General features: G+C 38.7%; 1 protein-coding gene across 2 annotated transcripts in view; it reads left to right on the forward strand.

The window, feature by feature from the left end:
• The first annotated feature begins 7,583 nt into the window (after positions 1-7,583).
• Positions 7,584-11,775, forward strand: part of taf5 (TAF5 RNA polymerase II, TATA box binding protein (TBP)-associated factor) — a 7,960-nt gene continuing 3,768 nt past the window's right edge. Inside the window, exons 1-7 of one of the 2 annotated variants that reach the window (XM_005735768.1) lie at positions 7,584-8,035; positions 9,529-9,757; positions 9,851-10,166; positions 10,391-10,554; positions 10,707-10,842; positions 11,210-11,330; positions 11,407-11,536. In XM_005735768.1, the coding sequence (XP_005735825.1) occupies positions 7,615-8,035; positions 9,529-9,757; positions 9,851-10,166; positions 10,391-10,554; positions 10,707-10,842; positions 11,210-11,330; positions 11,407-11,536 (1,517 nt within the window). In that variant the 5' untranslated portion in view covers positions 7,584-7,614. The remainder of the gene's footprint in view (positions 8,036-9,528; positions 9,758-9,850; positions 10,167-10,390; positions 10,555-10,706; positions 10,843-11,209; positions 11,331-11,406; positions 11,537-11,775) is intronic. The other variant, XM_005735769.1, reaches the window with a different exon arrangement.

Below are 11,775 nucleotides of genomic sequence, written 5' to 3' on the forward strand. Positions count from 1 at the left end.
GTGTGTGTGTGTGTGTGTGTGTGTGTGTGTGTGTGTGTGTGTGTGTGTGTGTGTGTGTGTGTGTGTGTGATAGTCTATATATGTAGTCACTGGACCACAAAGAGGGATAGTTTTGTAGGGAGAGGCAATGTCTGTGTTGCTGAACAAAGGACTTTTCATTCTGTGAAAATACCATGTGAGTCAGCAGCATAAATCAGTTAATTAGAATAACAATCATGTGGAATATTTTATGATATATAGAAATACAGCTTAGAATGTATAAAACAACTTGAATCATCAACTGTTTTAATAGAACCGATTTCTTTGCCTCACTGTGTTGTGCTGGTTAATTAGAACCTGTGCTATTTATAGTGATGGAGAAAGTGTAATGTACCCAGCACCGTGTTGTGAGGTACCTGGAGCAGGGGGTTGTTTAAGCACCTAGTTAGACCTCTTCTGACAGAAAATGTGTGGGAGGGAACAAGGAGAAACAGGAAGGAGAGAGAGGGTGAGCTGTGAAGAAAGAAAAAAAATGTTAAAATATGAAATCAACATGTTATTTGGTAAAATATCGATAGTAATTACTGCATTTTCCACACATTTTTATCTTTTTTATCTAGCAAAGCATTATAATCTCTGCTTAAGCCTTGTATTGAACAGCATCCACTGGCTACAGGCACACACCGACAGGAATGCACATCTTATGTATAATTCAACTTTATTGTAATTCCAGTGCTATTTATAGAACTGCATCCTGGTTGTAACTAAAGCTAAAGTTCCAAAAGAACAAAAATCTAGAAAAGGCAAAAGAAAAAAAAGAAAAAGAAAAGCCTTCCACCTGCAGCTCTCTCCTCTCTGTTCTAAGCACCTCCCCCCAGGTGAGAATGGGCATATGGTTCATATGCATATTTTACCATGTGGATGTCATCCTGAGACCAACATTTGTACCATATCCACCAGACAACAACAGCGTTTCTAGTATCCCCGCGTTGGTGTTGTTCTGAATCATCATAATACTGTTAATGCAGGATCAACATTGTAACCGACCATTCATGATGTTGTGATGTCATAGCTTTGCAGGGTGAGGAAAAAGGGACAGAATGCCCTTCCTCCTGTGGAACTAATGGCAAGTGTTTCAAGCGTTTTCTTCAATAATTTATACAATATAATAAATATGTCATCAAGTTAGGTTTGCTGTTAGCAAAATTTAGGTCACTTCTATTGTTTTGCTAGTGATAGTTAGCTAACTTCTTGGCTAATGGAAACTGAACGCTCAGTTAAGAACAAAACCAATGCAAAGATATCAGATTTTGCAGAAAATAACTGCCTCAATGCCACCGCATTAAAAAAAAGTTGGACTGACTTTGGGCTTGCTAGTATAAAATATAACAAATTTTTAATAGTTATCTAGTTTAACAATAGGACTACAAGCATTTTGGAAAATCACTGGTGTGTGTGCTTCATATCCAGTGAATGTCCAAACTTTCCTGTTACAAGAATATTGTGGATGACAACTTTATATACAAAACACAGAAAGAATTTTTATCCAGTTAAACAAAAATCAGGTTGTTTAACTGTTTAGCTGAAATCTCAGCCACTAGATGACAATGTGATAATTACTAACATGCTAGGATGGTGAGAACGATAATGATGACAGTGATTAGTAGACACGGTGGGGCTGCAAAATTAAGTGAATTTTAATGTCAGCCACAATTTTGGCTTCCCACACCCAAATGAACATGATTAATCACAACTATGATTAAAAAATACTAAAACAAGCAAAAAGACTATATCATGATTCAAGGACATGCACCTTGTTTGTTTGAAAAGATGTTTTAGTTAACAGGAAAACAGCACAATATAAAGGTGATTAAATTTTGTGTAAAGTTTTGGTACATTGTTTTATTTAAAGATTTGTTAATTTTCTTCTACATGCATTGAATTTAGGGGAATTTTATTTCACTGTGTGGATTTGTGCATTAACAGGAATGTTGCACAACATTGCATTTTGTGCAAAACATTTTTTCACTAAAACTCAATGAATATTCATGAAAAAAAAGGGATCTCAACACTGATCAAAGTCATTATGACACTGATTTTGGCCATAATTGTATCATGTGGTATTAGAAGCCCAAGGATAAACATGCTCTCTTTCCAATGACTGGAAAATAAAACTAAATCATAATTTACAGAGCAACGTCCGTTTGTTTTACTTCCAAATAAAATCACTTCTAAATAGTCTGGAAAAGAATTTGTTAAGACCTGAAAACTTCATTAGACTTCCTGTTTCCATCTGACTTTCTTTATAAAATCTTGCTTTGTCACATTTCAGCTGTGACTGGCTGCAGTTGCATCTGACATACAGTGGCAGGTCATATACAAAATGTTGGAAAGCTTTTCTAAAACTTTTAACTTTACATTCAGCACGTCATTAATAAGTGAAACTATCTTAAAAGTATAGTTGAGCATTTTTGGGAAATATATTTATTCACTTTTACCGCATGTTTTTTTTTTAATGTTAAACATCAAGCTACTGCTAAATTAACCCTGTTATTGGGATTTATCTACACAAAAACCAGAAACAACACTACAAGACAATAAAGCATATATCCAAAACGCCAGCTAAGCTATTAGACCAGCAAAGCTGATGTCTGCGTGCAGAATCCAGCTCTCCAGTTAGGTCAGTACTGAATAATGCAGACTCCCCACATTTCCGTTCCCCGAAATGGAGATCTCTAGTGCCACAATCACACCCATTATTCCGCTTGGATAGGCAAAAGGTCCACGGTGCATTCACGCACGCACACACAAACTTTCCTGACACAGGCCAAATAAATTAAGGGCCTCTGCCAGACAAGGAATGACAGGATAGGTGCTTTGAAGGCATTACTCTGACAAAAAGATGGATTTCAGGGCAATTGTTAGCTACCTAACGTGGTGCATGTGTAGCAATCTCAAAGCTTGTTGCACACTGGGTGTAAAACAATGTTTATCCAGTCTTCACAAATGGAGGCTTAAGTGTTTCTGAGGGATTCGTTATTGCGACAAATAACTATATTCAGTTAGCACTTATCAGCCTTTTATTATGGCCATCAAACACTGCAGCTTTTTATGTTTTGTATCATATCTGTGTAATTAAACCAGATAGAAATGAAGTTCTTATCTGTTGCCAATAGCTACTAGAAGACTTCATACCTACTGTATCAAGCCTGCTTCAGTTTCATTTTATACTTCATATGTTTCATACCTTATTCTGCACCTGCCTCTCACCTGTATATGTCACTTTTCACATTCACGATCATGTAATGTTTTTCCCTCGACCCTCTCTCAGCCGTACAGACTCTCATTTTACCATCTTTCCTGCGTTGTTACCGCTCCCCAAGTGCTGCCCCGCCCCACTCGGTTCCCGACCCTCTCCCCATCCCACACACCATGCTTCTACCTCCACCCTCCTTTTCTCTGCTTTCTCCTTTCATCCCTCCCTTACTCTCTCTTTCGCTCTCTCTCTCTCTTTCCCTTTCCATCTCTTCGGGTATTTTCCACCTCTTCTGAGAGTCACACCTCATGAATTATTTACTCGTGCATGTCAGTGGAGGATTTAAATCCGTTTCTTGACCGTTTATTGCTCAAAGACGGGAAGGCAGTGTTTTGTCAGCGGAAGAAAACTAATGGTTCTTTTAATAAAGGTGATCATTAGATGTCCTTTCAGTCACACACTCTCTCTCTCCCCAGCTGACAGCAGAATACTCGTCAAAAAATTAAGGAAGGATTAACAGTGAAAACAGCAGGAGCACAAAGTGTTAGCCGTAAGGACACTCAAGGTGAAACAACAGTGATCAAGCCAAAATTACATCATCATTTGGATAATTTATGCATAAATAGTAATGTTCATGTAGTTGGATTCATTTAACTAAATCTCAAGAAACAGATATCCTCCACACACATCCACTGAAATAAAACATTAACAAAAAAAAGAAATAAAGTGATTAGAAATCTGCCTCATCCCTCTCTGCACTTGCAGGACTGCATCGCATGAACATGCACATACACATACACACTTCCCTGCAAAGTGAATGCTTTTTTAATGATGACCTTTGCCATAAATCTTTTTTTTGGAATAAATTAATATAAATCAAATGTGACAGAAACTTTCATCTGCTAACACCATCACTGAACCTGCAAACCTGCAGATTTGTTTTCGAATTTGCTGGTGACACCAATTGTAATTATCACATCAAACACCCCCCCAACACCCTCCCCAGTTTTATTGGGTTATATAAACATAAAGCACATCTTCTGTTTCTGTGCAGTAACCATGCAAACACACTCCAACACCCTTTTAATTTAACTCACTGATGCATGTCAGTCGTATCAGCACTCCGCTTATTAGTGCCATAGAAATGTAAGGGTTTATAGCAAGTAGAGAAAACCAGAGCAGTCGAAATAATGATGAAATACAGCATAGATATTGCTAAATGCTACAACTGACTAGATTTTATGGTAAGATTTTTAATTCAAATAGTATATCGTGGCACTAAAGCAGTGTGAATATCAGACTTTAAAGAGCACATGAAACAGTCGCTTTTTCTTTGAGGGTCTGTGTTCGCTCCAGAAAACCTGTCCCTGTTGGGGGAAGCCACACCCTGCTGCCTCGTGACAGAGAAACTGGGGATGGTGGAAGAGTCCTCCAGCATACACACCAGCACAGCACACACACACTCTGGCGAGAGAGAGAAAGTGAGAGAGAGAGAACTGAGCAAAGTCATCACTGAGGTGTGAAGAGAGGATGAGACTGAACACGCGTCTCTTTTCACCTCACTCACCAATTTCATTATGACTGCAAAGAGCTCTAGAGCAGCTTCACATAAGATGAAGAAAAGACCACTTAATCAAACGAATGGCTTGAAAAGTGGGTTTTTTACTCGAATGTGGTCATTTAAGTCATTAAAATAAAAATTTAAAAACGGAAAAGTGGACAAGAAAACAAGTGGCTTCCTATCCCCAGCTGCATTTGCTAGCCTGGCAGCACCGGGGAACTGAGGTTCATGTGGATCAGGGCGGGGCACAAAAAGATCATGCTGTGAAACACTGACACGTGGAAAATACTGGAAACACAAGAAGCTTCTTTGTTTAAACTGTTTCAGATATCCTCACCAGGGTGATTTTTATGAGGTAAAAACTAGAACTAGATGTGAAAAAGCGTTAGTTGATATTTTGCACTTAAAAATTTATACTAAACTGACAACTTATGGGACATTTTTGACAACTGGTAGGCTTTGGTACGCTTATTTACTGAGACAGGGATAGTATTGCTGTGTTGTACGATAGTAGTGTTCTGAATTTCTTAAATATTACAATCTGACAAATAACGCCATTATTAAAACAACAGAAAATAAAAAATAACACTGAAACTTATAAAAAATAAACTGGAAATGAGCATGAAAACATTTTTAATGAGTAAACACAGACTGATAAACACTACTAAACCTTTTTTACCCATATTATGTTTCGCTAAATAACACAAGAGGTAGACAAAGGCAATATAAATGCATTTATTTTGCAGTAAAACTGTTGTCATAGTGAAGAAAAATTCTGTTATGCTTCATTGTGTGAGCATAAAAGTAATGTTAGGTGATATATCGTACCTATTTCAGAGACAGTTTACCATAATAGCCACTTTTAGACGAATAAACCTCATGTAATCGTATCGGTGTCGACATCTGTAAAGAATCATGAAGCATCAAAACAGCTAGAGGAGATTTCTCTCGTTATTACTTTTTACACATCCTAATTTGATTTTCATTCAGATCACATTAATTCTAGTAGAACTATTATTCTGTCATTTCAAAAAACAAACAAACAAAAAAGGAAAAAAGCACAACCACAAACTGTAGGGATTCAATGCAAGTACAAAAGCACATGCCGCTGTTTCCTTTATAGACACGCAAGCACTGAAAAAGCCATATGGTTGCGCATAAGTAATCAGGCGCTTTGTAACTTGCTATATGAAGGAGTCACTTACAGATCAAAAACCTTCAGTCTGACATGTTTTAAAATGAAAACAAAAATATGTCAGCCTACAAAGTAATGTTGTTATCTTTACACCACAGAAAGGAATGGATTTTCTCTCTAATTAGCAGCTTTACAATGGCCCTGCGCTGATGACCACACCCTGAGCTGCTGGTGTTCACATGTATGTCTCCCACTTTCACCAGCCAACCCCACCCCCATCTCTCCTCCACGAGGAGCAACATAGCCGCAGTGTTATACAACGCTTCTTGTGCCGTGAACCCTTCTTTTGTCCCAGTCTTTAAAATCGACTGTAGCCTGCGTGCTGAACCTGCTGCTGAGTTATCAAAGTCTTAATGTCGAGAATGCATTACACAGGTTTATAAGGTGGAGATCAGTTACAGCCAGAGCTATACTCAATAATAGACTGCAAGTACATGTTTGTGTTCATTTTTTGTTAGAACTCAGTATTATTGTATTTACAGTACATGTATTATACTTGAGGGTGGAGTCAAATAAAACAAACAAATCCAGATTTTTGCACTATTTCCAGCAGAGACACAATGAAACAAGATCAAGTTCTAATTTTTTACTGACAGGCTCCTTGAAATAAAAACAAATTAACTGCCTCAAAAGATGCACAGTCAGCTGTACATGAATGCATTGACAGACTGTCAGACTGTTCGCTCAAGCAAGGTGTGCTGTCTTGTTCGGACAAAAATTCGGACTCAGCAGAATGCAAAGAAAACACCACTCATACTCATACACAGTTACTGTCCTTCTTGTGTTTCCTCAGTGATACAAGTTGTCACTTATTATGAAAATGCTACTTATACCTCATCTTACTGTGTCACACATTTTCTGAAGACTCATATTGTATGTTAATAAAAGAGGCAGATGGATCATAAGATAATGTAAAGGTGCAGAAGATTGATGTATCAACAAACATCTATATTAACAGTGACTGAGGAGATGACGTAGAAATTTGCAAAGTAATTTTCACTTTGTTTTCATTCACCAATGTTTTATAGATTAAAAAGAATACCAGATTGTATTCATAGCAGCAACACATTGTCCAAGGAGGTGGCTGGGACGCTGCCCAGCTGTTGTGTGGGAACAAAGTGCCACCAACTGGTAAAAAATGATATAAATTGGATTGTATAATTATTATTATTATTATTAAGATAGATACGTCTTTGGCAAAACAAAGTACTGATTATTTTGTCACTCTATACACATAACAATTCTCTGGTGAAACCTATGCACTTGTGAATGCAGTCTTTATGCTGGGGTACAATTAGATATTTATACTTATATTTATATTATTATAGCATCAAGTTATGAAGTGGGCGTTGCCACAGCAGGTAATTCCATATGTTTGATTCGGCAGACTTTTGACATCAGCTGCCCTTCCAAACGCAAACCTCAAAACAGTTTTTCATCTCGAGCTGAAATCGAACCGGCGACCTTCCGCTCCCTAATGCGTAAACCGCTACACTACACTCACTCGAAGGGCGGGACTTCTGTAACACCACGCTCACTGGTAAGAACCAATCATATGTCTTGGTCTTGTACGGTTAGTGTTTTCCGTTGATTTACGTCGCACATGCGCAATTCATTCTGAAAATGGCGGCCGTACAAGGTGGTATGAGCGACGCTGACATAGAAACGGACATTAAAACAGAACCATCAACCGATGGCTTTGGAAATAACAATGCTAACGATGGTAGAGTGCTCTCTGCGTCTCCCGGCTCCGGCTCTTCGACTGGAAGCAACAAACAAACAGCCGCGGTTACCCCGGAGGACCAGCAGACATTGCTGGCAGTCCTGCAATTCCTCAAAAAGAACAAACTCATCGAGTCCGTCGAGATTTTGCGTCGTGAGGCGGGATTACCGGAAAATTCACTGGACCCGAAGGCAACTGAATCGGCCGGGGCAGGATCAGGAGGTGCTGCCGGTATTGTGGACTTAGAAGGCGGGGATGTGAGCTCTCTTCTCAGCCGAGTTACCGGATCATCCTCCGCCGGAGCCCAGGCGCCAACGAAAGGTACAGTACAGTTAGCTGCCGCTTTTATGTATGAAACACTTAACAAACATCTCCTGATCAACCACGAGTCTGACACAACAGCCTAATGTAGTGGTATCAGTTAGGGATAATGCTCAGAGCGCTAAGAGTTAAGCACTTCTTTACTACAGGGTGTGTTAACTTCGAGTACTAACATATTCGAAGTTTATATAGCTTTAAGTTTTACGGCAGGGTTACTTCGTGTTCATTCAGTGAAGCGATTGCAGTGATAATGTGTTTTTAATGTGATGATACCAGTAATAATATGCCGTGTATGATGTGAAAGTCTAATTGCAAATAGAAAGTGAAACAGCTAAATATATTGTTATTAACCGATCATACCCTTTAAAATTTAAAAAAAAAAAAAAAGGAGGCAAACTTGAGTTTATATGCGGTGGAAAGAAACCCAGGGTCAGATACAAACTCTGCAGGGTTTTTTTTTTAAAGAAAAAGAAGGTTTAGCTTTACCAAGCATCAAAGTGTATCAATCAGACTTTTGATATATTGGTGATGGGAGGGATACACTGCAAAATCGAAAAGTTTGGAAACTGAATTTTTATGGTGGTTCGCATCAAACTCGAGATTTATACCTGGCATGCATGATAGAAAGTTCAAGCACTGGGCAAATAAAGGCATCGCAGCAATATGCACAATGTTTAAGGGGGAAAAAATATGTTGGGTTTTGAAAGACTGAAGGAAAAATTAGAATTAGGTGAAGATGAACAATTTTGATACCTAAGATAAGTAAGGTATTATTGTGAGAAGGAGGATAAAACTGATCAAATAAAATGAGATTGAGGTATTTCAGAAGAAAATGCAGAGAAATCTCTGCTTTGTACAGAGATTTAAGGTCATGCAGAAAGACGTCCTTTCTGTATATTAAAGACAAATAGGATAAAAGAAAAGAAGGAACAAATTTAAGAAGGAACTTTATTTTTTTAAAACACAGTGCATGGCCACTAACTCCAGGATATAGAGAGAATTTAACATGAATTTAACATGATCTGTTTTGTTGTTGTTTTCTTAAGCTTCAAAAACTTGGAGGAATGCTGCATGCTGGAGACTGTGTGGACAAATTGATGTAGAATTGTGCACATGTATTTTGGTCTTGCCAAAAAATAAAGGGGTTGTGGAATAAAATGTGCAAAGCTTTAGGATATGGAATGCAAAAATCATGCAAGACATTCTATTTGGGCGACTAGTCAGATGACACAGGACAAAAGGAGGATGGATTTTTTTAAATGTTTTTAATATTATCAGTCAGTTAAAAAGCAATCACCAGTATACAGCGGGATCATTGACCTCGGAGCATTGGTGGTGCATTGTTGGTAAAAAAATAAGTCTTAAAAAAGGCAAAGTTGTATTTACTTTGTAGTTACATTGACAGTTTAGGTAATCTTAAAAAGGATTTTTCCCACGTGGATACAGCCAACACACTGCTAATACAACCCATCTCATTGGGACTTTTTCATCAGCAGTTGCAGAGGACCAGCCAGATGTCCGTGTGGTACTGTCAGCTTACAGCCAGCAGGGAGATCCAACTCTTTATGAGGTCTACTACAGTGACCTCAAAAAGTTCATAGAAACAGTATTGGACTGTCACAGAGCTGAACTGTCCCAGGTCTTCTACCCACTTTTTGTCCACATGTATCTGGAGCTGGTGTACAACAACCATGAAAGTGAGGCTAAGGCCTTCTTTGAAAAGTGAGTCTAATTGTACATTATTCCAAATATCAACCACACTCCATTTTCCGTGCACCTTAATAACTTATTTCCTTATGTTCACCTCCCTCTCAGGTTCAGTGGGGACCAGGAGTGCTACTATGAAGAGGACTTGCGTGTTTTATCTGGCTTGACCAAGAAGGAGCACATGAGAGGCAACGAGACTTTGTTGGACTTCCGCACCAGCAAGTTTGTCCTGCGTATCTCCCGCGACTCCTATCAGTTGCTGAAGAGACACCTGCAGGAGCGTCAGAACAACCAGATCTGGAATATTATCCAAGAGCACCTCTACATTGATATCTTTGATGGCATGCCACGCAGCAAGAGCCAGATAGATGCAATGTCTGGCAGCTTGGCAGGAGAGGCCAAGCGTGAAGCCAATAAAACTAAGGTTGGATTTTTACACCACACATTTGGACGTTTGACAACTTGAATTTTGAACCCATGACCCTATACTGAGGGCATCCAGTAGCTTTTTAAAATTAAGATAGCCTCACATGTATCTGCCACCAGTTTGAGCAATTACTTCTGTCTTCTTTTCATGTTTCTTTACACTTATATACCAAAACCTTTGAAATGACATGTCCTTGTTCCTTTGTCACTCACCATGTGAAGGTTTACTATGGATTGCTGAAGGAACCAGAAATTGAGCTGCCCCTTGATGATGAGGATGAGGAGGCAGAGAATGAGGAGGGTAAACCCAAAAAGAAGAAGCCAAAAAAGGACAGCATGGGCTCCAAGAGCAAAAAGCAGGATCCAAATGCTCCTTCACAGAATAGGTAGGGATTGTTTACACAGTACTGTGCTGTGTGTTTGTTGCACACTACTGTAGAGGCTAATCTAATCTTCTTGGTCAGATATATTTTGAATGTCAAAGTCATGCTTTTTGAATCAACACAGAAAGAGGTCTGATAAAATGTGTCTTATTTAGGATACCCCTGCCAGAACTCAAAGACTCAGACAAGCTGGACAAGATCATGTACATGAAGGAGGCCACGAAAAGGATTCGTCTAGGATCAGATAACCTCCCCTCTGTCTGCTTCTACACTTTTCTCAATGCATACCAGGTAAAGCTTTATGATGCATTTAATTTGTTTGCCAGAGGAGCAGCAGTTCTCCAAAATGATGGTTAGTCAATACCTATTTTTTGGCCATAGTTTCATAGTTGACTTATGTTTTCCTATAGAGGGGACAAATAAAAATGGGGAAAAAATAATTTTATCCCACACCTGGAGACTTGTTCATGAGTGATGAATTTAAAAAACAAAAAAACCTCATTATGTTTCCGGTGTAGGGAAATATGTAGGATTGCGTTCTGATTGTGGGTGTTTGGATATGATATCGGTCGTAGTTTCAGAATTGTCATACCTCTAATGATTGTGCATTGAGGCAGTGAAAACTATGACATAAATTAATTGTATTTATTTTCTTAAGGGTCTGACTGCAGTGGACTTCACTGATGACTCCAGCCTGATCGCAGGAGGCTTTGCTGACTCCACAGTACGAGTGTGGAGTGTCACACCGAAAAAGCTCCGCAAAGTCAAGTCTGCAGCAGGTACACTATTTTATACTGACAACATCTTTACTTTTCTAAAACATTGCCCTTGAATTTTTTCCTATTTTCTTTCAAGACTTGAACTTGATTGACAAAGAGTCAGACGATGTGCTGGAAAGGATCATGGATGAGAAGACGGCCAGCGAATTAAAGATAATGTATGGACACAGTGGACCAGTGTATGGCATCAGCTTCAGCCCGGACAGGTAGAGCCACTCGTCCACCTGACGAGATTACATGTTTTTTGTTAAATCCTTTAAAAATTACACTATTTATTAGGGGTGCAACGATACACTAAATTCACGGTTCGGTTCGGTTCGATACTTTGGTGTCACAGTTCAATATTTTTTCGATACAAAAAAAATGTTCATGCCTTTTTAAGATAAGATAAGATAAGATAAGATAACCTTTATTAGTCCCACACGTGGGAAATTTGTTTTGTCAC

The sequence above is a fragment of the Pundamilia nyererei genome, unplaced genomic scaffold, assembly GCF_000239375.1.
Source record: "Pundamilia nyererei isolate P.nyererei 1_Seehausen unplaced genomic scaffold, PunNye1.0 scaffold00065, whole genome shotgun sequence".
Classification (NCBI taxonomy): domain Eukaryota; kingdom Metazoa; phylum Chordata; class Actinopteri; order Cichliformes; family Cichlidae; genus Pundamilia; species Pundamilia nyererei.